The 26904-nt window shown below is 44.6% G+C and overlaps 1 protein-coding gene across 1 annotated transcript in view; it reads right to left on the reverse strand.

Moving 5' to 3' along the window:
* Positions 1-26904, reverse strand: part of HUNK (hormonally up-regulated Neu-associated kinase) — a 102830-nt gene that overhangs the window by 36997 nt on the left and 38929 nt on the right. Inside the window, exons 2-4 of the mRNA XM_019730265.3 lie at positions 25201-25493; positions 13280-13335; positions 7980-8115 (exon numbers count right to left, since the gene is read on the reverse strand). Of these exons, the coding sequence (XP_019585824.3) occupies positions 7980-8115; positions 13280-13335; positions 25201-25493 (485 nt within the window). The remainder of the gene's footprint in view (positions 1-7979; positions 8116-13279; positions 13336-25200; positions 25494-26904) is intronic.

Here is a 26904-nt window from a genome sequence, read left to right on the forward strand (position 1 = left end):
ATCACCTGCCATCTCTGGGGAGGTCGGCCAGCAACCTTAACAAGACACGAGGGACAAAGCTTTGCTGGCAGGGGGAGGGTCTGATTACCAGTCCTCACAGGGCAGGGGGGCAGGATCCCCAGAACTGCCCAGTTTATACCAGAGTGCAGCTGAGAGAACCTTCGTTAACACACCTTGCTTCTGTGTGATTCTTCCAGAAAGAAACTGCTTTGAAAAAAATTAGAAACAACTTCTCTAGCTAAAAGCAACATCCTTCCATCTTTCAGTATCAACTTTCAATACAATTTCTGATTAAAGGTCTTCAAAGTAGAGTGGGAACAGAGTCACTCATTTGGAAAATCTCAAACTTCATAATTGCTCCATTAAATGATCTGCTTTTAGCAAGAAATTATTGTCATGTGAATTGTTAAGACTTTTTTCCATTTCCTCTCTTCTTTCCCCTTCTATTTTAAATGCATAGGTTAGGGACAAAAAATATGTCTTAGGTTTTATAAAAGTCCAAAGTCCTACACTACACAAAAGGAGCCACATGTCGCCTCTTTCCCTGTCCTTCTCCTGCTGTCCTTCATTTTAAGGGAGTCTGAATGGAGAGAAAATGTTATCCTTCCGTACTTTATCCCTGGCAGTAGCTGACGGTTTCTGGTAGTATTTTTATGAAACAGAGTCTGAGGCCTGGAGCAAATTCTCCCACTCGCCCTCCTGAATACCCAGGTCTAATATGGGCTAGAAACAACAGGGCTTCCCTAGGCCAATTTATCCTCCAAAGGGACAGCACTGGGGACAGAGATTTCTCCCATGAAGTGAAAACAGATTCCTTGAGTCTGGGACGGTGGTCTGATTGTGTTGTACACAACTCTCCATGAGGTACCAGGTCTTCACACAGATGTTTTACACCCCCCACCCCACCCCAGGTATCTCCCAAGAGAGCAAAGAACAGCTTTGGTTGAAAAAATGTTGCCTTTTCAATCTTTTGGGAATAGAACTCTCAATTTCCATTTTCTTTACACTTAGAGATGCACCACAGTTCTCAAATGAGCATTCTAATATTCTGAAAATAAAGTTAACTTTGATTCTTTTCATTTGCAAAGTACATCTGCATTGAAGGTTTTTTTAATTAACATATATGCCACTCTGAGGAAAAGTCAGCGAGCAATAAAAAAAGGTTCATTGCACCAGAATGAACATTTTTGTTTTTGTATCTGAAATCTCCAAGTTCACTGGAGATTTAGATATAAGTATTTCATTCATCTGGGTTAAAGGAAAGAAGTGAATGAGTTTAAAGATATTCATGTATGGTCTATATATGAAAATAATGACCATTGAGAATAAGAGAAAACCCCCAAGACAGAGAGCAACATTTCCCATTAACATGGGTAATTCCTGATTCACTAGAGAAGGAAGCTCAGGAGGGCCCATTTATGGGGAAGGGCTTTCTTTGCCAAGGCTTCCTTGAACGACAAGCTGGTTTTCTTCCTTAGTCTGACTCAGAAGTCTTGGGGAAAGGCCCTATCTGTCCTTCAAGCTCCAAAACCTCTGGAGAGGCGCGTTTGCTTTTGATTTTGGACATGAACTCTTCATTCTGTTGTTGTTTCAGAGCAATAAAGAGGGATGCCTGACCCAGGGAGAAAATTGGTTCCATTTTCACTCTCTTTTTCAACAGCCTTTTAAATTAAATTCTCTTTGGGTTTTCCATTTCCCATTCTGACAGCAAAGTCGTGAGCACCAAACAGAAACCTAACTATAGCTCAGACACAACATCCCAAAGCAGTGGAAAATTAATCTCTTACAGAAGGCTCTGGAGTTCTACACTTTCTCAAACATTAAGAGGTAATCGCCTTCCTGCTTTTACACATGCTGTTCCCTTTGCCTGGAAAGTCCCCCTCCTCTTCTCCACCTGGAAAACTCCACCTCATCCCACAGGAGCCGATTAAAGTAACCTCCGATGCCTTCTTGAGTTACCCAGCTGTGCAGCAGTATTGATTCTCTGCACTACACCTCCTGACATGCTCTCTTTGTTTACAGGTGAGATGTGCAGGTAAGGAGGCGTCTTGGTCAGCTTGGGCTGCCATAACAAAAAACACAGATGGGGTGGCTTAACTCACAGACATTTCTTTTCTCACAGTTCTGGGCTGGAAGTCCAAGACCACGGGACCAGTATGCTCGGGTTCTAGTGAGAGCTCCCTTCCTGGCTTGCAGACGGCCACCTTCTCAATGTGTCGTCACATGTTGGAGAACAAGCAAGCTCTCTGTCATCTCTCCTTCTAAGGACACTAATCTCATCATGAGGGCTCCACCCTCATGACCTCACCTACACCCAATCACCTCCCAAAGGCCCAGCCTCCAAATACCATCACATTGGAGGTTAGGGTTTCCACAGATGAAATTGCAGGGGGATGAACTATCCTGTCCACAACAGTAGGTAAGTGTGTAGACTGCAAAAAAAAAAAAAAAAAAAAAAAAAGCCACAAATTCCTTGCCAGTCCCCCCATCAAGGGGTGGAGTCTACCTCTCCTCTTGATGCTGGGCTTGGCCATGTGACCAATGAGACATTAGCAAATGTGACACAGAAAAGTCCTTATGCTCTAGGATTTGCCTTCTTACTCTAATGGACTCTTCCACCATCATGTGAACAAAATTCTACGTATTTGTGTTTTTCTTTTGTTTCTGGTTTTCATGTAGCCCATCATTTATTATCTATAGGTGACAGCAATGATTGAGAAATTGGCTTTATGATTGGAACACCTGGTGATCGCTGTTGGGTGGCTGATGGAGGCTTACACTTCATTGGTTGAGAGATGACCAAGCATTCAGTCTGTTTCATTTGTCTATTAGCGAACTTGATTCAACAAAGGAACTAGTACAGGCTTCCTGGCAAGATCAGGAGTGGTGAGTTTTTTACTCATCGGTTTACTTTTGACCTTTCCTGAGATTTCAGGATTTGACCAACAGAAATGTATCATTATCACAGTTCTGGAGGCTCAGAGTCCGCGATGAAGGCGTTGGCAGGGTTGGTTCTTTCTGAGGCGGGGAAGCAGAATCTGTTCCGTGCCACTCCCTTCGCTTCTGGCCGCTGCTGGCAATCTTTGGAGTTCCTTGGCTTGTAGATAGATGCATCACTCCAGTCTCAGCTTTCATTGTCACGTGGCATTCTTCCTCTCTCTGCGTCCAAATTTCCCCCCTCTTATAAAGACACCAGCCATACTGGATCTTATGTTTTCATTTTAACTTGATGACCTCTGTACAGACCTTATCTCCAAACAAGGTCACATTCTGAGACGCTGGGCATCAGGACTCCAACATATATTTTGGGAGGGGGCCACAATTCAACCCATAACATTCTGCTACCCACCTGCTTACAATTTTCCAACGGTCTTTCACTAACCTTAGGACAAAATCCAAACCGCTTCCCACACCTCCCCTGCCCAGGGCCTTCACACAGCCTTTTCTCTCTGCCTACAGGCTTCCTCCCTAATACCTTCCTCTTCCTACAGCTAAGTCCTTCTCATCCTTAGCATTGGGCTTTGAGGTCATGACCTCAGGAAGCCACCCTCCTCCTTGTTCCCTGTATCCCACCCACTTCCTCCACAGCAGTCATCACGCTCAGTTTATAACTTTTTAAAAATGTGTCTGCCCCACTAGACTGCAAACCTTGTAAGAGGAAGTACAACACAGGAGAAGCTGCAGAGAGTGACAATTAAAGTCAAAACCTAGAACCAAAACACCTCGGTCCAATCCTGGCTCTATCACACACTAGCTGTTATTTGGGCAAGTGTCTAAGGCTCTCTGTGCCTCAGTTTCCTCACCTGTGAAGTGGGATAATGGGACATCCCCTTGAAGTTTTGTTAGGTGGATGAGATGAGCTCATCTGTGCAAAGCCCTTGGAACACTGCTTGTTACTCAGGTGGAGAGATGTCAGGGTTAACAAGGGTCACAATAGGCGCAGGTTCCCCCTGGGTGGTTTTACTCCCCACTGTGCGTGCACTCAAAACTCAGCACAGGGCCTGGTTCAGCAAACATTTGTCGAATGAACAAATCTCTGGTCAGCCGTATGCGGCTCACATAGCTTCCTATTGTTTTTAAGCTTTATCACAGCTTCACAAAGGGCCTGCTTTATGCCATCCCCATGAACTGGGCATGGATCATGCGCCTCATCCCCAGGGAATGTTCCAGAGCTGCTCCAGGGAACCCTTGTGTATAAGAAAGAATAAAACATGGTCCTTCGTGGCTGAGCAAAGGTGAGCGTCTCCACCTCAACTCCCCACCGTGGGGCCCCAGGACAGGGACCCATGGGGCTGCGGTGTCTGGTCTACAGGGAGGTCCCACCCGGGCCTCCAGGGCTATGCCATGATCAGTTAAAGACCAGTGTGTGCAAGGTGCATTACCATTCAGCAAAGGCTTTCACATATGTGACTTTATAGCACAAGGACTAAGAACGAGGCCTGATTAGAGCGTTTCAGAAGACCTTCTTCTACATGTCATCTTCTTGAAGAAAAAAAAAAAGATGCAATAAGTGGAGGTTAGCAAAGAAATGTCCAGCTGCCTCAGGAGCAGCCCAACCATGCCAAGTAACCAGGGGGGAGGAGGGAAGCGAGAGTCCAGGAATCCTGGTCCTGGGTCACCTCCATCCTTCCTGTGGCTTCTCTCCACCTTCCCTCCTCAATGCCTCCATTATTTCTGGGTCAAGTCTCTGCTTCTGGTTAACTGATAGGGACACAGCAAGGAGCGATGGGCCAGGTCCCTTTGTTTTAATCACGGGGCCCGACACTGAGAAATGGAGCATCTGTGGTTACTAAATGCGGATCCTTCCCCAGGTCAAGGGACTTGGTAGAGGGATAGAAACAAGGTTGGAGCTTAAAACTCACCTTCAGACAGTGCTGCCTTTTGCAGCCTGTGCTTTTCCTTTCCCTTTGCATTTCCCCAGACAGGACACATGGTTTGTCCCCATCTTACAGCCAGCAGGAGCGGGGACAAGAGGCCCAGGTGCTCTCCTACAGCTCTGACAACCCACAGGGCTCCTTCCTTCTACCAGCACTTCTAGACTTTGAGGAGATTCCTGTTTCACAAGTTATGACTGGAGAGGGTTCCCTTCCACAGGCTTAGCCACATCACCATGACAACCGGTGACAACACCATATTGTCCAGTTCCCTTGAGAGTAAAACCTCAGGAGCAAACCTACTGCTCTCCAACCTAGCGTCCTCTTCCCTTTGATCACTATGTCTCCTACCCCCCTCATCACCACAGTTACATACACCCCTGAATCTCTTGGTGGTTCAGGCTCTTCCTCCTCCCACCCCCCACCCCTTTTTTTTTTTTTTTGGTGCACAAATTGTCCCTTTCTTAGCTTTCCATTTAGCATAAATGAGTTCCTGAACTGTTAAGGAAAGAAGGTGATTATACATTCAAACATTCACACTCATTTATTCAATAAATATTTAATGAGGGAAATTATGTGCCAGACACTTCGGAGAATTCTGAAGCATTGGAAGGGACCAACAATGGATTTCATTTCATGTATCGACTCTGATCCATGGGGAGGAGCTGCCTGTGGGGGTGAGTGGACAAGGATTCTGAGGCCGTTCTGGGCCCAGTATAGAGTCTGATTAGCAATGCCAGCCAAACTACCCAGGGCACCTCAACGAGAAAGCATCTTCTGCCACTGCTGCCAGCTCCCATTCCCACCCACTCTGTGTGGCCCCAGCCACTTGGGTGAGTCATTAGACCACACACCCTCCTTCTGCAGTCTCAACCACACCTTCTGTTGGGGTGGCAGCGATAACCAGGAGCTCAAGCCCTGGGTACCAAGTACAGCTCCACCATTTACAGACTGTGTGTGCCTCTGGCCTTCCTCCCGTCAGTGTCCTGCGGATCCGCAGGGATAATTAACCTGCTGCTCAGGAACAGAAGCTGATTCCTGACTAGCAGGTTTCATCCCCTGCTCACAAGCCAGGGTTCCGGGCAGAGCTGGCTCTTTCTGGGAGAGTTCGGGGAATTCTGTAGGCCTCAGACTCTCATTTGGTGCCTGGTTCCTCTCACTCTTCTGCCAGAAGTTCCAGAATTCCTCTCAGTTCTAGACCCTTGCACTGGTGACATTCCTCTGTTTGCTTCCTCGGTCAGTTATAGCCCCTGACCCTCCAGCTTCTGCTCACGTGGATTACATGCTTGTCCCGCCCTCGCCTCCCTCCTCTCTTCTTCCTTTGTTTCCTTCCTTCCTTTCTAGCCCAGGCTCTGTGCCAGGCGCTGGGGGATCCCTGAAACAAGCTGGGGGGTCGCTGCCCCTCGGCCTGCAGTACAAGGGGTTCCAGCAGGTGAAGAATGGCCTAATGACCACAGGGTGACGGCCAGGAGAGCAGCGATCAGGGGACTTGAGATGGGGAGGCCTCCAAGCCAGCCTGCGGGGACAGGAAGGCTGCCCAGTGGGCCTGGCCTCCCACAAAACAAGAGGGAAAGGAAAAGGGGACAAGACCAGAAAATTGAACTCCCAGCTGAAGGAATTGTACGTTCAAGGGCAGGAATCTAGAGGGAGGCAGGCTGCGTTCACAGGACAGGAAACAGTGTGAAGTTAGCTAGAGAATGGACAGAGGGACATGAAGAGAGAGGGAGAATGCTTCCGCCGAGCCACTGGGGCCAAGCAAGGGCCACCTGCACCATATTCCAGATTCCATATCTCTGGAGACCCTAGAGACTGCCTGGTTCAAATCCCAGCTCCACCACTTGGTTCTGTGATGTTACAGAATTTTATTAATTTCTCTTATGATCAGTTTCTCCTTCTATAAAACGTGGGTAATAGAGAGTAACAGTTTCATTGGGTTACCATGGAAATTAAATGACAGAGGGCCTGCCGTACACTACACATGCAGTAAATTTTAGCTTTTCTCCGGCCTGGACAAGGGAAGTATAGTGAAATGGAGAGAAGTATGGGAATTTCAGAAACGTTTTGGAACAACACACTTTTGGTTCAAATTAGTCCCTCTCACCTCTAGCTTCGATATCTCAACCAGGAGCCCACCCTCTGTCCACCTGAAGCCCACTGGCAAGGAGTCTAGTCCCTACCCCGGTATCCAGGACTCTGCATGGCTCCGGCATCATTCACACATGATGATGAGAGGCCCAGGAAGGCCCCGGATGCAGTGACAGGGCCCCTGCAGCAACCCCCGCCTCCTTCCTCCACTATTTACTGAGTGTGCCGCTGGTGGCCCTCACCGTGCTGGACACTGGTGACACAGACCAATGGGGTCTCTACCATCAGGCAGCACCCTTTCTCATGTGGAAGTCAGACACTAAACAGATTAACAAACAAGAAAACAACCGGCTATGAGGTGCTGGAAAGGAAATGAAAGGGGTGAGGAGACCGAGTCTAGGGGATCCTTTTGACAGGGAACTCAGAGCCGGTCTCTGCACTGGTGACACTGGATGCAAACCGGAATGTGGGAATGGACCGGCCATTTGGAGAGCTGGGAAATGGCATTCCTGGCAAAGGAAACAGATATGCAAAGCCCAGAGATAGAAGAGACGAAACAAAGGCTAATGAGTCCGAGGAACGGGGAGCAGAGGGTGGGGTAGGAGGTGAAGAGGCAGGAGCGGGGGTGGGGGGTTGGGGGGGGTGAAGTGAGTCCTGCAGGGAGAGTGGCCCAGGCGCCCAGGCTGAGTTTATTCAGATGCGGATGGAAAGTTATAAGAGGATTTCAAGCAGGGGAAAGATATGAGTGATTCGTGAAACCAGAGGCACGTTCTGGGAGGACAGGACTTTGTTTTCTTGTCTCCCCATCATCTAAACGAATTTTGGTAAAGGCTTCTGGCAGTTTGTGGACAAAGGACCAGAAGGACCAGAGGTGGAAAGCCGGGTCCCAAAGAATCACTGAATGTATGTCCCAGAGCCTATAATATAATACGTTCTCATCAAATATGCCGTTATTTCAAAAGGAAGGGGCAGCAGACACAGAAGGAGGGAGCATTCGCTTTCATAAGCTCGATCACTCACATGGACCAGACATCGATCTTGGGGCCGTATTTCTTCCTGGCCAGAAGTTCCGGCGCGGCGTAGGCAGGGCTGCCACACTGAGTGCTGAACGGGTCCGAGTGGCCCAGGATCCCCGCGCAGTTGCTCAAACCAAAGTCTGTGAAGCGGGAAGGACACAACGGACTCCGAGTTAGAAAACTGTGAAAGTGAAGGGGGGAGGGGCGGCGGGGCAGCAGGAAAGGAAACATTCTGTCAGGGTAACACATCATTTAGCATCCAAAAGGAAAACCAGCAGCTGCAAACTGTAACCTCTGGATATGGGCCTCAAGACAAAAGGATGTCAGCTGGTGGTTCCCTGGCTTAACTGGAAACATTTTATATCAGGCCTCACTATAAAATCCAGCTAGTGCTAAAAGAATGTTGACCCGAAACATATTTCTATCAAATCTTGGAAATGAGTCATCCAGGAAAAAGAGAGGCTTTGCTTTCTAGGACTGAGGCAGGAAGCAAGAACAAGCAGCGGGCCTTGGAGTCAGCAACGCAGCTTCCGAGTGGTCAAAGGGGCGGGAGGGAAGGCTGAAGGAAGATGGATTTTTCTCTGGCTGGTGTCAGTGTCACCCCAAGTGATAACGCGATCCCACCATGCAGAGCTGACTTTTTCAGCTGCATGTTTTCATCTCATGCAAATCTTTTAAAAATGCTCCCAATGCATGAAGCAACATATGGGGATTTGAAGAGGGGAAAATATATATACTCGGTGATTTAGACAACGCTTAATGTTGGCTGGATAAATGACAGCCAGAAAGATAGCAGTGAGAACTAGACTTAAGTGACCTCATGCGGTAGCATCGCTTTGTTCCTAGGTAATTAAGGCACCTGGGAAGAGGAAAGAAGAGCCCAAGGTATCTAAAGCGACCTGGGTCCGTTCTGTTTTTTATGCTGTGTTTACTTTTGATCTTAAAGACAGGTAATTAGAGAGCTTTAGTGTTCTGTCCTTATCTGATATCTTTCCTCAATCTTTGTTGAGCTTGGAATTAAGATCACGGTTCTTCCTTTGAACTTCAATGTAAATATTATGGTTTTTGGTCCCCAAACAGAAGACTGTCAGCCTACCGGGCTGTCAGAAAGGGGCTGTGGTCAGAGACTGGCTCCAAGGCTTGAACAAAACGCTCGCACTTTCTCAATCAGCAGGATTTATATCTACTATACTATGGTGTTTTCTCCTTGGCGTTAACATGTCTCCACCTGCAACATGCATGACTATTGGGAAAACTGTGGGAAAGCTCAGGACAGAAGAAACACGGAATGGGGTTGCAAGTCCATGATGTTATACACCATGGGTCAAGATGCACCCCGAAAAATTCTCCCAACAGTCATTGGGTGAAGCTGTGTAAAGACAGAGATTTTCCAAACCCCATCTGGGCAGCGTGCTGAAAACTCTTCAAGGTTCTGAAAGTCACCAAAGTCTCCAACTTAGGGTTGGAGATAAAACATCAGAACCTACAACAGAGATTGGCAAACCAACCAAAAATGTTGCATGTTCACCCATTTAACTCTTCCTTTGCTTGTATGTTTTCATGATTCAATTTGTTTTCTCTTCACCTCCCTTCTCCTCTCTTCCTTTGCTCCCCAGTCTCCCACCCCCACCCTCACCTGGCCCCCATTTCCTTTCTTCTCCACTCAGCCCGCATCAGTCAGCCTCATCATCACCTAGCCAAGAAGACCGTTCAAGAACCAGCTCTCAGATTCCTATCTCAGGAGATCTCTGTTCAAAAGGATCTCAAGGCTTCTGTTCTCGGGCCCCACCCTGTAATATCACTGCAGTGGGAGAAAGGGGAGGGGTGTGAATATTTTTATAAGAAAAAAAATCATGTTGAGCTTTACATTGGATGGCTGCTGAAATGCTTTGGATTTGAAAATCAACCTGAAGGAATTTTAATGAAACAACGAATGCATCAAGGGCACCCACTCTGGTGAAACGAAAGACAGCACCATGAACAAAGGTTACATTATTTAGGGCAACATTTTAAGAAAAAGTTCATCAGCAGTCACGTTAGAGGCCCAATCTCCTAGGAGTCCCAGAAAACTTATCTCTAGATTTCTGAGATTAAAACAAAAGACACCATTCCTAATCTCCATGGTATTCCTTCCAAAAACAGCAAAGAACTACCTCATTCAGTTCACTTCCTCAACTCCCAGGACCTGGGTCTATAATGAAGTGCTTGATAGCAGACAGGGCAGGGCAAGCAAGATAAGAGGCCAGATCATCCCACACTGTTCCCAGGCAAGCTTGGGAACACAGTCTTGCCTTGTCTTAAGCACAGTTTCAAGAAGATAAATTAGCAGAGGGTTTGGGTAGTGGAGGAGATAAAATCTGCATTTTAATGACTTACGTTGACCTAGCTGAAAGGGTTTAATTTAAAATATATCGTGGAGCAATAACCAGTATGTCGCACATTCGTAATTGTAATTATTAAAAATTTACACATATGCCTATAATTAGAATTGTGAAACCGGAGAGAAGTTCCCAGTAATGTCACACAAGTTGGCCTCAATTTGATTTGGTGAACACATAAGCCAATTATTACTCAATTTTCTGAGAGCTGAGAAATGAATCTCAAAAAATACCCAACTGAATGCTGCTTTGGAAAACTGAAGTGCCACATTGTTCTAAGTTGTGGCTCTGACTTTTTAAGATTATACTAAACTATCAAACATCAGACTGCTTTGTTTCTGAAGGGAAAAATCCTGATGATATCAAATCTGAGTCCCGGTTAATTCTAGTTCATTTGAAACATGGCTCACGGGACTTCAGTAAATTTATTTAAATCAAGTTATTTCAAAGAAAGAGAAACTATTAGAAGAAGTGGTAATAACTATAATCAACCTTGGAAAAACAACTGGGTAAAATTCCTTTGAAGAAAAACGTTCAAAGGGCTTTCAAGTTGCAAAAAGACCGTCCTAGAGACATTTGATCCAAATTGCCCAACCCAGGGGCAAGAAAACCCACAAGACTCCAGGATGTCCTTCCCTCCAGCACCTTCCCTTCCCTCCTTGGCCTACTCCATATATGAAAAAAATGAGGAAATGCAGATTCTGCTAAACAAAATGCAATTTCCAGTTGCCCTGTCGGGTGGCACTATGTCTCCTTTGATTACAAGTATGAGTTAGGGCTCTTTGGTTTTATCTGGTCAGGACAGAATTGGAAGCCACAAGAAAAGCTCTAACAAAAGGAAATCTAATTATCAAAGCCTCCTTTCCAGTAGTTTTGGGAATTCTGGTTTCTGACAGGCCCATTTTGGCTCAAAAAGCTGAAAGGCCTTTTTGGGAGCCAACCCAGCTGTTGCCAAGCTGAGAGGCGAAGACTCAGGGGCATTCAAATAAAATGGTTCCTGGTATCCAAAGAACCACCATCTCAGTCACATCAAGGGGAATGAGGGCTCAAGTTTAGGTACATCATTTCTTCATCTTATTTGTACAGATTTTGTTATGTGGCCAACCTGTAAGCTACTTATAAACGCATCCACCGTTTACGGTGATTGGTTCCTCTAGAATCTTCTCAGCAAACGTCTCACCAATGAAAGGTCTGTGCTTTTCAACACTGTTTATTCTCCAGTACATTTCTAGTTTGATAAATGGCCGTCTAGAGCTATCCCTTGGGGAGAGAGAAGAGAGGGTAAGCATAGAGGCAGACGGGGGTCGGGGTGGGGCAAAAATGGAAGGAAAGAAAACAGTATGGGCAATGCTGTATTGGGGTGTGAGAGCCCCCCAGTGGGCTGCACTTAGCTAGAATCACCAGCCTCAGTCTCGACAATGCACGGGGGAAGTGAATTATTCCAACTTTTACAGTAATGGGCATCCGAACTTCACACAACCTATTCACTGACAATCTCTGTGCTGTTAGGGAAACTCTGTCCCTGTCACCGCCATGTTTTCTGAAGACAAGTTACAGGTCCATCTGCAAGGGAGCCTAAGACCAGCCTCCTTTCCTCCATTCCTCTTCCCCCACCCGGACGTGCCTGCGTTAAATACCACAGACCCTGGAAACGAGGACCAGAGAGACATCTTGCAGGCATGTGACCATCTGCCTTGTCTAATGCCGCTGTATTTGGTCCTCAAGACAACGAAGATGCAACAGTAAAGCAATTTGATAAAAAGAAAACTGTTTGAATTGTCCAAGAATATTCTAAGAATACATTCTTTAAAATCTTTTTTGGGGAAAAAATTGGTTTTCTCTTCATTGTTAATCTAACAATGAGTGTATTCGAACAGGCGTCAATGGTGCTTAATCACCCAGCCAAGGGTCTGGAGTCCCCGAAGCCCCTTGCCTGATACTGGGTTGAGAGCCAACTGGGATTCCAAAGTATCTAATTGGTCATTTGTATAATATATTTTAGAGAGTCTTGAGATGGTTTTCAGCACGTGCACACAAAATTTCCTTCTTGAGTACAAAAGTTAAATTCACAAATTTCTATTGCTTCTTCTCTTATCCCCAAATAGAAAAATCTTTTTCAAGCCATTGAGGTGGAAGAAATTCCTTGCACTTGAGGTGGAAAAAAAAAGAAAAGAGAAACATAAAAGACGGTGCCGTCTAACATCTGGGTAAAAACGATGCCCTGGAAATTTTGCCAAGAGCCACCACTGAGACAAACTAAAATGGAATTCTTCTGGACAAGGAGCCACAGAGTGAATTCGCTTTTGGGCTCTGAACTGTGAACGAAGTATGACTCACTCTTTCTTGGGACATCGTTCTGATCAGTACAGACCTCTACATTATCCCACTGTGGGGTTTCTCTTTGCACAACCACCATTGTACTATGGGGCTTGGACAGATTCTGTGAAAAAGAAAAGGTAAAGTGTGTTCCTCCTTATTTTGGTGCCTCCACATTCATTGAAAAGTGAAATAAGACATAACTAAGCTAAGGGCAACACTTCTGAACCAAACTACCTCCCCCTCTTTTTACGAAGTTTTATGGTTAATCCAAATAAAAATAACCCCTCTAAAAATTCAGGTCTATCTGAATTTATGGAGCGGCTGAAGCTTGAATAACCCAAAGAACATATAAGCAACCTTTGATGGATACAGCATTGGAGCTTCCTAATTATGTTTAAATTATTATTAAATTAATTTTCATTTTCAAAACCATTATTAAATATTGGAGGTAAAAGGAGGTGATCTAGAAGTATTGTCTGGGGACTAAAAATAGACGAGGAATAATTTTCTAAGCCAATAATCCAGAAATAAATAACTGAGAATTGACAACACAATACTTAGAGGATAATACTGCTTTAAAACAGACAAACAAACAAAAAAGTCATACCAATCAGCTTGATATTATTGTCTTCATCCAGCAGCAAATTTTCTATCTTCAAGTCTCTGAAATAAATACAACCACACAACATTTTAGACAGGCATTTGAAGCAGTGGGATAACATTTTGCTTCTGAGGAAAATGAACGGTTTGAGAGTCACTTTGAAGCTTTCTGCCCAAACGTGCACACTCCAGAAGTAAATGTTTATAAAACATGGTCTAGTTCATTGCTGCAGACTTAAAAAAGCTAGAGGATTTCAGAGACCAAGAATACTGAACAAATCACGAGAACTTTCCAGAAGAAGTGGGACCAAAGCAGAAACCTGGAAGTTAAATAGAACTGGGGTTAGGAACACCTCATCAAGACAGGTGCTACCTGAACTGCCAGGGAAATTACAAACGTGCCACATGTCGGTGAGATGGTGGGCAATGCCAGCCAGAGGGAGAAACAGATTTGGGAAAGCAGTTTAAAAAAAAACAAAACGCAGATATAATTTGTCAGTCCTACAGCTTCTAGGCGTGGAGTCCAAATGTCACCCACAGATTGGCCGGTGATAATAATTAATCTCTTTAGCAAGCAGATATTCTGGTGAGCAGACAAATGGAGCCCAAAGATGTCAGGGTCCTAATCCCTGATGTTATGCCTGACTATATGGTAGTTAACCTTACAGGATCACAGGGAATTAAGTTTGCAGATGGAATGGAGATCACTAATCAGATCATGGGTGTCTGCGATCATTGATGTGGAGGTGACAGGAGGAGGTAGGAGAGAAAAGCACTCAGCATCATGCTGAGTGTGAGGTTTCTGAGGAATGTGTGCCGAAGACTATAAGCTTCTTGAGGGCAGAAGATATGCCTCCCTGGCTTACCACTGTACCCCAGTACCTTTGCACATCCCAGCTACTCAGTAAATAACAAATCTACTTTATTACCAAAGAGATCGTTTTGGATTTCAGAAAAGAAAAGAACAAAATGTGGGCAAAAGCATATATTTGGTCATCAAAACTATCTAGGTCAATGACTAGAAGCATCTTAAGTGGTAGCCTGTGAACTCAAACACACTGTGCATATTAAATATGTAAGAGTATTCTTCTCTTCACACACACACACACACACACACACACACACACACACACAAATGCTTTCTTCCATTGTTTGGAAACACAGCATTCTTGGTCCAGCTTTTATTTTCTTACTTTTGAATAGAGACATTGGCAAAAGAATTTAGTTTTTACCCCTTCTCTCTATTGCAAGGAATGGAATAGCATAATCGTGATAAACAAAAAAGGTGACTAATAGCACTACATCCAAGTCCTGAGACAAAAGGAAGCAGTTGCTGGGACTGTCATAAATGGCGGAGTGGAGTCCCATTTAACAGGGACAATCGCTCACAGCTCCGTCCCAGCACTGCTAGCTCATCCCATTTTCCACGAGAAGTTCGAAATCTGGATTTGAGCCCGGTTTTTAAATGTTGGCAACAAATTCACAGTTACCACAATAATAACAACCACACAGAATGGGCCAACTTTGCAGGCGAGATCTGGCCTGCAGACTACCAACTTTCAAACTCAGGTGGAAGCTGAGCCTTGAAAGGACATGAGATTGCCCAGGGGGAGGGTAGAGAATGGTGGGGGGAAGGTCCAGGACCACAGGCTGGTGAGGGAGGCAGACACAGGGAGCAGACCGGGGAGAACAACGGGAAGCTGTTGTCATGGGAACCACCAAGGGCAGTAGGTCAAGGTGGGAAGAAGAGTTAAGGAGTCAAGTGCTGACAAAAGGTGAGCTCTAAAATGTGTCCCAGGAATTTCAACATTGGAAAACGGGTGGTAACCTGAAGACTGGACAACTGGATGAGACGGGGAGAGCTGCGTTGAAACTTGCAGCTACCAACGGAAGGAAGAATTCTGTACCTTCACGTCAGCTCAAATGAAACAATACACAGAATATGTTAAAATGATGACAGCCTTTAAAAGTTATCATACATGTCCAAATGCAGGGTGACCCCAAATATAAGGTGATCCTTCCCACTTTTCCAGTGGGAAGACCCTGCCCTCAGAAAAAGGTTTTTGGAAAACACAAACACATAATTTTTAGAACTGCAATGGAACTATCAAATGGCTACTTATGCTATTTATCTATGAAGCTGTACCAGCATATTTAAGAGCATATACTACAATGATAATATAATTAACTGTAGGAATATTGTTCCCACACCATCACATTTTTATGAAACAATTTTATTAAAACTTGTCACAGGCAGGGCGAGGATGACAGAGTCATGGTATAGTGTTTCCAGTGTAACACCATCTTCAAGTTGACCGGATGGTTGAGATTTAAGCACTTTTTGAAGCGGTGTATGACGCACTTGCTGGATATCTTATCCCAAGCTATTTAAATAATAAGTACCCACTAAAAATTTCTATAAATGAACCGCTCAGTGATTTGTTTTTAGAGTGATCTCACAAACCCTGGCTAGCAATGGTGAGGCCACGTCCCTGGTAGTTATTATGAAAGCCACGTAAAAGGTTGTGTGTTTTTTTCCTTCCTACTGGTTTCCTTCAGTGACTTCTCAAAGCACCCAAGGTCATCAGTGAGTCAAGTCAAGGTCAAAATAAAGTAATTAAGATTATGCCCCCATCCTGTGAGTGACTTTGCAAGGACTCTGAAAGGTACTTTCTCTTTCCTTAGGATACTTAGGACATAATTTAATCCTGACCTTATATTCAAGCATATTCATTTAATTCCAATATACAGTATACACATGCACACACAAAACAGTGCATCAGCAATAGCCTGAACTGTGCTTCTGTAAAACCCTATTATAAAGAAGCAGCACTATTGAAATCTAAGGGAAGGCCACAGTTTGTTTCCAGCAAAATTAAGCCTCTTTCCCTGGAAAGAGGGGAAGCCACGCTGAGGCTTTAAAGGAGAAAGTTGGTTCGGAACAAATACTATGGAGAAAAACAGTTTTAAAATGCGAGGTAAAAGAAAGCAACTGCCAAGAATAATAAAACTAAGTGAGATAATTCTGGGGCCACAAAAGCCTAGAGAATACCACCAAGATTAGAAGAATGATATAAATGGAAGATTAAAAATAAGAGGAAATGCAAAAGAAAAAAAATATCCACTTTTAAAAATTGGGGAGATGTCATAAAATCAAAGGAGGAGGTATAAAAAATGTAATTATTAGGCAAAATGAGAAAAAATAAATCCTTTAAAAGTCACTGTCTTCCCACCCACTGCATCCCATATTCACCCCAGGTCCCTAGGGAAAATGCTCAGAGCAAACCTGGTTAACCAGGGTTTTTATCCATACATTACCTTTTTGTCAAGGTTTGTAAAAGATGCCAGCAATAACCAATCTGACTGCCTGGAGGTTCCATGACTAGTTAATAGTTAGTTAGAGACTAACTAACTCCATTAGTCTCTGTCCAGATCAGTACACCTAATCTACCCAAATGAAAGGAACATTCGACCTCTTTCAGCTTCATTTATTTCCACCTCCTGCTTTGTCTTTTGAAATATATCTGGAAGGAGAGGGAAAACACTTTCCTTCGGACACTGTAGGAAAACAGGCTCTAAACTTACATTTTTAAAAGTAGCCTTTGCCTATTTACCCAAATGAGTTGAAAATTGATGGACATGGATGCTTATAGCAGCTTTATTCATAGCTGCCAAAGCATGGAGCTACCAAGATGTCCCTTGTAGGTGATACATAAGCAAACTTCTGTACATCCAGCTGATGCAATATTATTCAGAGATAAGAAGAAATGAACTATTAAGCCACAGAAAGCCACGGAGGAAACCTATACACATGTTTCTAAGTGAAAGAAGGCGGTCGGAAAAGGTGAAGTAGTGTATGATTCCCATTCTATGACCTTCTTGAAAAGGTGAACCTATAGACAGTAAAAAGGTCACTGGTTGCCAGAGGTTGGGAGAGGAGGGGGGGATGGATAGGTGGACCACATTTTTTCTTAGGGTGGTGAAATTATTCTTTATAATACTGTGACGGTGGCTACATGGCGTCACACATTTGTCAAAACCCATAGAATGTACAATATAAACAGTACCCTAATGAACCCTAATGTAAGCCAGTGACCTTAGTTAATAGCAATGTATCAATGTCGGTTCATCAGCTGTAACAAATGGACTGCACTATCATGTGACATTCATAACAGCAAAACGTTGTGGCAGGGGGTTGGGGAGGATGTGGAAACTCTGTCGTTCCAGCACCATCTTTCTGTAAACTTAAAACTGCTCTAAAAAAATAAAGTCTATTAATTTTTAAAAGTTGATATGGGGTATTTTTCCCTTTCCTAAGAGATGACTACTAGGAATGGTTTGGCTATACAACCAAGCACCTCACTCAGGAAGTTCATTGTGGAGCAGCCTTACCAGGCCTTTCAATTAATTGCCAGTCCATTCAACACAGCGGGCCACTCAGATCCTCTGCCCCACTACTCAACGATGACCAAAGAGGCCAGAAATGATCCCAAGAGACCACAAAATTGAGAGACACCTTCTCAAATAATAGAAAAGGATGAATTTATTCATAAGGTTCAGTGTTAGTGTGTTACCACATACCTTTAAAAAATACTGGTTACCCTGAAAACCTCCCTTTGGTTTCACATGTGGTCCATGTGAAAGCATGATGTTTACTCTAGCTCCATCCCAGAGAGCAAAATATTGGGCTCTGTTAAGTGGCAGATTTGCTGTATGGGAAGAAACGTTTTGACAGCTGACCAGCTTGCAGTCAACGACAGAGGCAATGCTCAATTTCACATTAATGCTCCTTGATCGGATCGATCACTATGGGGGGGAGGGAGACATAGGAGGCTCTTCCTGCACGGTCTTGGGGTGCAGAGTTCCTTCCTGTGCCAGGATGTTCAGGGTGAACTTATAACTGAGAACAAACGGGAAGAAGAAAATGGCCCCTGGATGGAGGGGAAATAGGTTTGCTTTGGCCAAAGGAGCTTCTAAGAAGAGTGAAGACAAATAAGAAAGAGCATGGGGTACACCCTAATATAGAAGTGCTAGATCGAGTTACCAGGATGAGGGAGTGGGGACTCCGCATCTTGGTAACAAAGGAAATGTCTATGAGGAGGGAGCCCAGGGAGAGGAGCTACCACGGGCACAGGCACAGAGGTTTCTGGCCACTTCTCTGCTAACTGGGCAGTTGCAGGGAGAATTGCCCAATGGTGTTCCCATCAAGGCCCTTGGCAGGCCCGGCACTGGGTCGAGTTTTCTACTCTGCTTGGCGCGGTGGGTGGAGGGGAGTCAGAGATTGAGAGAGGGCTCAAGGGGAGAGCCCTAATCACCAGCCCTTTGTTCTAGGTTATTTCAAAAGAACAAGCTCAGACAAGCCATGCCTGACAATTAAAGATTCACCCACAAGCTACCCCTCGCCCTCCTCTTCTACCCGCCTAAACTTTCCTTGCGTTTCTTTAAAGATGGTAATCTCTAAGGTTTAGAACTGGCCACAATCAGGAGGGGAGAACCCCATTGCCATAACAAACATAATGGTGCCCAGTGGGGGTGAAGCTGCTGCTTGGACCCTGCAAAGAGGCAGGCAAGAGCAGTACTGGGTGGTGGGGAGCGGTAAGGTGTGTGTGTGTGTGTGTGTGTGTGTGTGTGTGTGTGTACACCTGTGCGTGTGTACACTTGAGTGTGGGCACACACAGGTTTGTGTGTGTACATTGCAAGTGCATGAACATTCGTGTATGTGCAAGTATGTGGGTATGCATGCATATGGGGATAGCACGGGTGTACACGTGTGTGGGTATGTATGAGAGGGCACATGTGTGGATACATGTTGTGTGTATGCCCCCATGTGGGAGTACACATGTGTCTGTGTGCACGCAAGCATGTGTACACACACTCATCTAGAATACTGGGATGGAAATGAAGGAGAGTTTCTTCGCAGGTTTCACCAGGCCATGCAGAGCCCAGCAGTGAAGGTCAAAGGTCAGGCCTCTAACAAACCCAAATAGACTGAGGGGCAGGGACTCAAGAGAGGGCCTGGGGGAGCCACTCAGGGCTGAGACCCAACATGAAAGTGAGGAACTGAGTGGCATAAAACGGAGGCCAGAGACCACCAGGATTCAAGGGAATGGAGAGAAGGCCAGAGTGAGACTTAGAGAAACTGGGGAAGACTCAAGTGGAGAAGCTGAGCAAAGGCTCAGTGTGAAACAACATGGCGGCCTGGGGAAGTGAAGAAAGACAACCTCTGGAGTTGGTTCTCTCTATACCAACCACTGACTGGCCCTGGGCAAGTCACTGAAACTCTGAGTTTCTGATTCTTCTTTGAAAAATGGCCTCAAAAGATGAGGTTACCTGGCAGGGCCATTAGCAGGAGGAAAGGAGAAAACGTAGTTTGCCTAAGTGTTTTGTGGGCCACTCCAGGCTAAACAAATGCTAACATATAAGAGGTGAGAGGTGAGGATAATAAAGTTAAAGATTCTAAGACAAGTGAAGGGGGAGAGTCCAGAAAGACTGAAAAGGGGTGATTAATTTGGTGATAAGCAGAAAAAAACAGTATTTGGGGGCATTAGTCCTCAAACGAAAGGTTAGAGGTAAGAGGCCCAGGGATGGCTAGACCAAACTCATATAGAATCAGGTCTGGGGGAGAAAGTTCTGCCCGTGGAGATGGCCACAAGATGAATTTTAGTAATAAGCAAGAATAAAGCATCTAGGAAAAGCACATAACTCCCCAAGGAAATAAGCATTTTGCAGTGAAAAAGAGTTTTTGGGGGTTAGGTTTTTATCTTCAAAGGCACTGTATTAAAACCAAATGATTTTTTTATCTTTGATTTATTTGTAATATGGGCAGTTTGGTAAAACACAAGAATAATTTGTTAAGCATGTACCTGATTTTATTTATTCAAAACAAAACCTTTATTGAGGTCCTCCAATGCTCCAGAAATGAATTGGGCTTATAAAATGAAAGAGCTATTCATTCACTAAAAAGATGTCACTCGACAAATTGTGACCTGAAAAATAAACAAATTGGTACTAAGTCAATGGAGATACCCCCTTGAAATTCCAGGGAAAATATGGAATATTCCAGAAAGAACATGGAACTGGCGACCAGAAAGCTTCCATCCCAGTGCTAACATTGACATTAGCTGTATTCATTCAATTTCCCTTCATTCACTCAACAAAGTGCCCACTGGGCTGGGCACTGGGCTAGGTTGTGGCCTGTACAGAAGACAGATATCAAACAAGAAGTTATGTGAAAAGTGTTTGGAAAGCAGAGTGCTGTGGCATGTCTATAACCAGGGGCTTAGCCTGGAGGGCCTCCTGGAGGAGGTGAGCTTGGAGCTGTGACCTGAAGGATGAGTAGGAGTCAGCCAGACAAAGATGGCCAGGGCAGTACAAGCGTAGAACAGCTGTGCGGCCTTGAGCACAACTAACTCAGCCCCCAATGTATAAAATAAATGACATGAGACTCAGTAGTAATTACAGTGAACATGTAGTCAGCACAGCAGGTCCTCGAATAACATCATGTGGTTCAACGCCCTTTGTAACAATTTAGGAACTTAATTCTTGTTTGTATCAATTTGTTTATGGTAAAGCTGGTTTTGTTATACATGGTCTCACTTAACGTCACAGAACTTACCCACAGCATTAAGTGAGGGCTTGCTGTACTTTCTGAGTATCTCGGTATCAAGCACTTTATATGAATGGACTCACTGAATCTTCCCAACAACCATATGAAGTAGACAATCCTTGATTTCTATTGTGTAGATGTGAAAAGAGAGGCCCGGAAGCCTGAGTGATTTGCCTGGTGCCGCTTTGAAGCAGTAAAAGCTGGCATGAGGACACAGGAGATCTGTCTTCAGAATTCACTCCGCTGACCACTGTACACTCCAATCTACAAAGCTGTTGAACTAGAGTTTTGTAAAATCTGACATTTCCATCGTACTTTTTAAAACTCAATTAAACACAGAATCTTTGATATATATAACCAGGGCCTCCAGATATGTGCTCAGTCTCAGTGGAAGGCCCTGGGATCTCACACAGCTCCTGGATGTGAGCAGAAGTTACTCCGCTTTTGTCTGCCTTCCCCTCCCTTCCCTCTCCACAAAAACCTGAAAGTTAAAAGAACTTCTTAATACCCACCCGGTACAGGTTGTGCCTGCTTCTTGTCAGGCCCACAAGAACAAAGAAGGGGCCCCTCTCTTCCACTGCATTCCTCTAAGCGCACAGGGCCCCTTCCCAATATTGGTGAATGAATAAGGTCATGGCCCTGGGGAGGCGGCGTTGACGCACATCCAAGCCCAGGCTCTAGCCCCCTTTGATCATGTGTCTCCCTCTCCTAGTCCTGCGGCCCCTTGGCTTGTCTCTTCCTGCTTAGAGATGGCGGTATTGTGTTACCCTGTTTTGTTTTGTCTGTATCGTTTGATTGGACTTTGTTAGTTTGAATGAACAGATGAATCTCAAATTAGCAGAATCAGCGTTCTTGATGATTGATGTTAGGAGTCAACGCTCTATATACAAGAGGCAAATCATCAGATTTTGGCATCCTGCTGGGTGAGCACGTTGGAGAAAAGGGGAAAAAAGACAAACTCATTAGATTTTAAATGCAGAGTATCTCAGGCAAGGCTAACATGGAGTAAAGAAGTTAAGACCATACATACTCTGCTTTTGCCAAAGTTAACAGCCCTAGTGTAAGTAAAAGACACAAAAGCTACAGCAGGTCCAGTTTAGGTTCCTTTTTTTCCTTTTTACTTGTCATATTTACATGATTTTTAAAGATTTGCTTCCTTTACATGATACTGAAATAGTTCTGGGTAGATAACTAAATATGTAGATTTAATATCACAGGAAAGAGAGCTCTGCTAAGCATCAAGTTGATGAGACAGAACAATATAGTCTCAGCCTAATGAGGAACTGTGTTTTTAAAGCATCCTCTAACACAGGTAACCAAAAGCCCTTTAAATGATACTATGTAGCCACCAAAATTCATCCTAAGTCCTTGTGGATGATCCAGTTTGCTTGCTCAGAACCGGCGACAACCGGGCATCTCTGATATCTCTTACTCGTTTGAAAAAAATTCAGCCTCAAAATAATTTATGAAACTCATTCTACCTTCGCCACATGAAGGCAAAAATTTTCCACCGTGGAAAAGGGCTACAGTAAATAGTATGCTGGCACTGAGCCAGATTAATGTGTGCTAAAAATTAGGGGTGCAGAATCTTTGAAAGTCAAGACATTCAGTTAGAACCACACGTGAGTATATCCCAAACAAACATCTGCATGTGATGTCTCAGCCACCTAGCTAGTCAACCCCCGTCCCTGTGCGCTGACACTCACGAACACAATTTCTAGAGAGAAAAATGAAGAATTCCTCTTAAACGACACTTGTGTTTCCAATCTTCCCTAACTTTCAAAGACCTGAGCCTCTGCCATTAGTGGCTTATGAATATATTTCCAAGAAGAGAGCAAGAAGCTGAGCAGCAGATCATAGCAAGAAAAAGGCACCATCTTTGCTATCAAAACATTACTAAACCCATGCTTTTGACATTCTGACAGTAATTGTGCTGAAAGGGATTAGTTTTTGTTAAATTTTTTTTAAAGGGGTTGTGGAGAATTTCCTTCAGGAGAGACCAGTAAGCAACACCCAGCTTTCACTTGCTTTTCCTTTGTTGTACTTGAAATCCCAAGAAGCTGAGCACGGGGCGGATTTTTGACAGCACGAAACCCTTATAATAACACCCTGAGTCCCATGGAAAGCTCTGCCCCTGGTCCTATTTTCCACTGCAACCAGTGCAGTGGGTAATCCACACCAATTCATTCATAAGGTTTCTGCCTTTGTCATCCTAATAAACAAGGACAGAAAGCAGGCATACTTATGACCATCATTGTCCTAATAGGCAGAGCTATGACACAGCAGGCTACACAGGGTATTGTTGGAAAGAGCCAAAAATAGTGTGATTCACTCTGAAATGGCTGAATGTTCCCTTCCTCGCTGATCTAAACTCAAAGACTTCTAATGAAGCGTGATTTTGTGACAATATGTGTGACTAAAAATATGAATGTGAAGAGGTTCTTCCATTCACCTTGGCAAGGAAACGAGCCGCCTGAATGGTGCCTGGTCAACGCTGGCTCAGAGGACTCCCCCTGCAGTGTCCCCAGGTTTAGGCACGACAGGGGACAGCATCATGGTGCCAATCCCATTAGTAAGTCCTATGATTGAAAGGCCTACAGCTGCTTTCCCCACCAATCAGACTGTGAATGACTTTCAAACAGATAAAAGCCACTGTGAGAAGTTGAATTTTTAAAAAGATGTTTCCTTCAGAGGTTAAACATAGAGTTGCCGTATGACCCAGCAATGGCTAAGAGTGGAATTCTCCAAGAGAAAAGAAAACATATGTTCACGTTATAACTTGTACACAAATGTTCACAGTATCAATTATTCACTCCGGCCAAAAGGTGGAAACAGCCCAAAACGCCCGTTTACTGATGACTGGATAAACAAAATGTTGTATAGTCATACAATGGAATACTATTCAGCCATAAAAAAGAATGAAATGCTGATTGATGCTAAAGCAGGGAGGATTCTTGAAAATATTATGCTAAATGAAAGCATCCAGTCATGAAACAGCACATACTGTTTCTTTCCATTGACACGAAATGTGCGGAACAGGCAAATCCATAGTAACACAAAGTAGACCAGTGGTTGCCTGAGGCTGGTAGGAGGGGAGAATGGAGAATGCCTACTAATGGGTACATGGTTTCCTTGTGGGGTGATGAAAATAATCTAAAATTAGATAGTGGTGATAGTTGCACAACTCTGTGACTATACTAAAAGAAAACAACACTGAATTGTATACTTTTAAATGGTGAATTTTATGGTATGTGAATTGTATCTCAATAAAAAAATCTTAAACTAATGAGTATGTATATACACATACAACATATTTTATGCCTTTGCCTTGTTTTTTAAAATGAGAATCCATTAAACATGAGCCCTAAATTTTTTCAGCAACCCAGAGTAATTACTGATTATAATTCCATGAAGGAAGGACTATGCATTTATTGGTGAAGTCAACACTTTCTTGGGAGGAAAAGAGGACACTTTTATTTATTTATTTATTTATTTATTCATTCATTCATTCATTCATTCATTCATTCATTCATTCTAATTTAGTGTAGCACTAAAAGTAGGCACCCACCACCCACAGCAATATTACTAAGAATAGTGTTTCCGTTTCCGTTTCCTTATGGAGCTCTTCCTCAAGAGGGAACAGTCTATTTGAAAGAAAAAAAGTTTGATTTGCAAAATTATTTGCAAGGTTGGTTTGTCTTATGGGGAATACCCCTCACTTTTAAGGGCAAGTTCACAATTCGAATGGTGATTCACTTTAATTGAAGAAAACAGCTATTGAGCAACTACCACAGATAAAGCTAGCACAGTGAAAGCATCGTCCCTAGCACTAGCTGAAAAACAATCTCATACCATCTTAACACTGATGCCTCGTTCAGGCCCCTGAACAGCTGGTCTCATTATCCTGCAAATAATAATAGCAACCAACACTTACATGGCCCTTACTAGGTACCAAACACTGTTCCAAGCTTTTATTAACTCATTACACTCTATATATTAACCCTTATACTAACCACAAAACAAGTATCATTATGATTCCCATTTTATAGAAGAAGAGACCAAGGTTCAGAGTGGTTAAGTCACTTGCCCAGGGTCACAAAACTATGAAAGGGCAGAGTCAGGATGCAAACCCAGGCACTCTGCCTTCAGATGCCACGCATAGAACCCCACACTGAACCCAATGCACAAAACAACAGCATGGGACAAAACCACAGAAGAATGGCACACCACGCGGCAACGAGTCAGCCCCGGTTAGAGCATGCTCACGCACAGCGCTGCCCATCCATCACAGTCAGCGACTGTCCGCAAGGTGTGGCCCTTACCTGTGGACCACCCCCACTCGGTGCAGGTGCTCCACGGCAGAGATAAGCTGCCGGATGTATCTGCGGGCTTCAGACTCCTCCAGCCGCTTCTTCTCGTATATCTTGTGCATCAGGTTGCCTCCAGGACACAGCTCCATGACCAGGTAGTAGCTGTTGTCCGTCTCTAAGATGTCAAGCAGCTGCGTGATGTTGGGGTGGCGGATCATCTGCTGGATCTGGCCCTCTCGCCGAAGGTTTTTGGTGACGTAGGTGTCCTTTTTGGCTCTCTTTTTGTCAATGACTTTTATGGCCACCTGAGGAGACACCAAGAACATGGCCGTTGTCAGACCCAGAAGGCAAAGATTATTATTCTGACGAATCACAAGAACCCTAGGAAAATACATCGCTACTTTCAGCACCAGGAGAAAAACAGTATCTAAAATAGCATCATGGGAAAAAAGAAAAATGTGATGTCGGCAAAGATCGAAACATTCGGTTACTAAGGCAGAGAGTGAAATGTACTTAAGCAAACTCGAATGGTCATCGGAAGACTACGGGAAGGGTCATTGTCAAGGGTTGGTTCACCACAGGATGAAACATCTAGTTCTCCTCCAGCAAACGGCCTCTTCTGGCCCCCTCTCAGGCCTCGCCTTCATTCCTCCAGGTCCGGTCCCCCCCATGCCTGAACTCCTGAAACTGCCAGAGCTGCCCCACCTTGAGTTCTAGGGCGTGGTTAGGGAGCTAGGGGCAATGCCCAATGACACAGCACCCCGACCCTCCTCCCCACCCTGTCTCTGCCCTGCGCAGGGAGGCCTTCAGGCCAGGCTGCCTCTTTCCCTTGGTGAAATAGCACGGAGGTGAACTCTCGGCCCTATGTCAGGACCCAGCCTGCTGCTGCTCCATGGTCACACCTCAGCTCCCCACAGGATGCTCCTCCTGGGCCATTTCCCCCACAGTCAATATGTCACATGCACACACCCTCCAGCCTTGTATAAAGGTAGTATACAGGGAGCGATGGAGGGAGGGAGGGAAAAACAGAGGGCAGGACGGAGGGATGGAGGGGAAGGGAAGATTGTCCTTTCCTCCCAAATCTGCACCCCTTCCCAGCTCTCCCCTTTCCTTAGTGGCAGTCACCTGTCCCCTCACCAAGTCCTGAAGCACACCACTGTTTTCTCCCTCTTCTTTTCTCACATTTTCACGCCTCTCTCTAAGACCAGCCATTGCTACCCCGTGGCTTCCTCCTGCTAACTGCCTCTCTCACCTGCCCTCCCTTCTGCTCATGATGCCACCAGTCTGGTTCATTTAGGACCTTGCCTCCTAGTGCTCAGACACACTGCCTCTAAGTGAGACTTGAGCAAACCAAGGGGCATCCTTATACAAGGCTAGAGAGCCACCCGGGTGCAGGATGGAAACAATGGACCTTCCATTTCCATTTAGTTCCTCTTTTTATACATATATTTTGTAATTGTTTCATAATGCACTGAATATATTAATACAGGAGTGTGATATGGGTCAATAGATAAATTGTTAATAAATGATAGATAGGTAGATACATACATACATACATGTTTTCAGTAAGGGACACAAATGCTGTTTCCTTGACATAGGATTGTGATAAAAAATAAAGTCTGATCACCAACAGCCATCAATGTCCCACATCTTGTCCCTGATGCCCATCCTGGCTCCTCACAGTCACTCTATACTCCGCCTCAGAATCTATGGGTC

This window comes from Rhinolophus sinicus, chromosome 17 (genome assembly GCF_057876585.1).
Source record: "Rhinolophus sinicus isolate RSI-liver-muscle chromosome 17, RSI-T2T, whole genome shotgun sequence".
In the NCBI taxonomy this organism is placed as follows: Eukaryota; Metazoa; Chordata; class Mammalia; order Chiroptera; family Rhinolophidae; genus Rhinolophus; species Rhinolophus sinicus.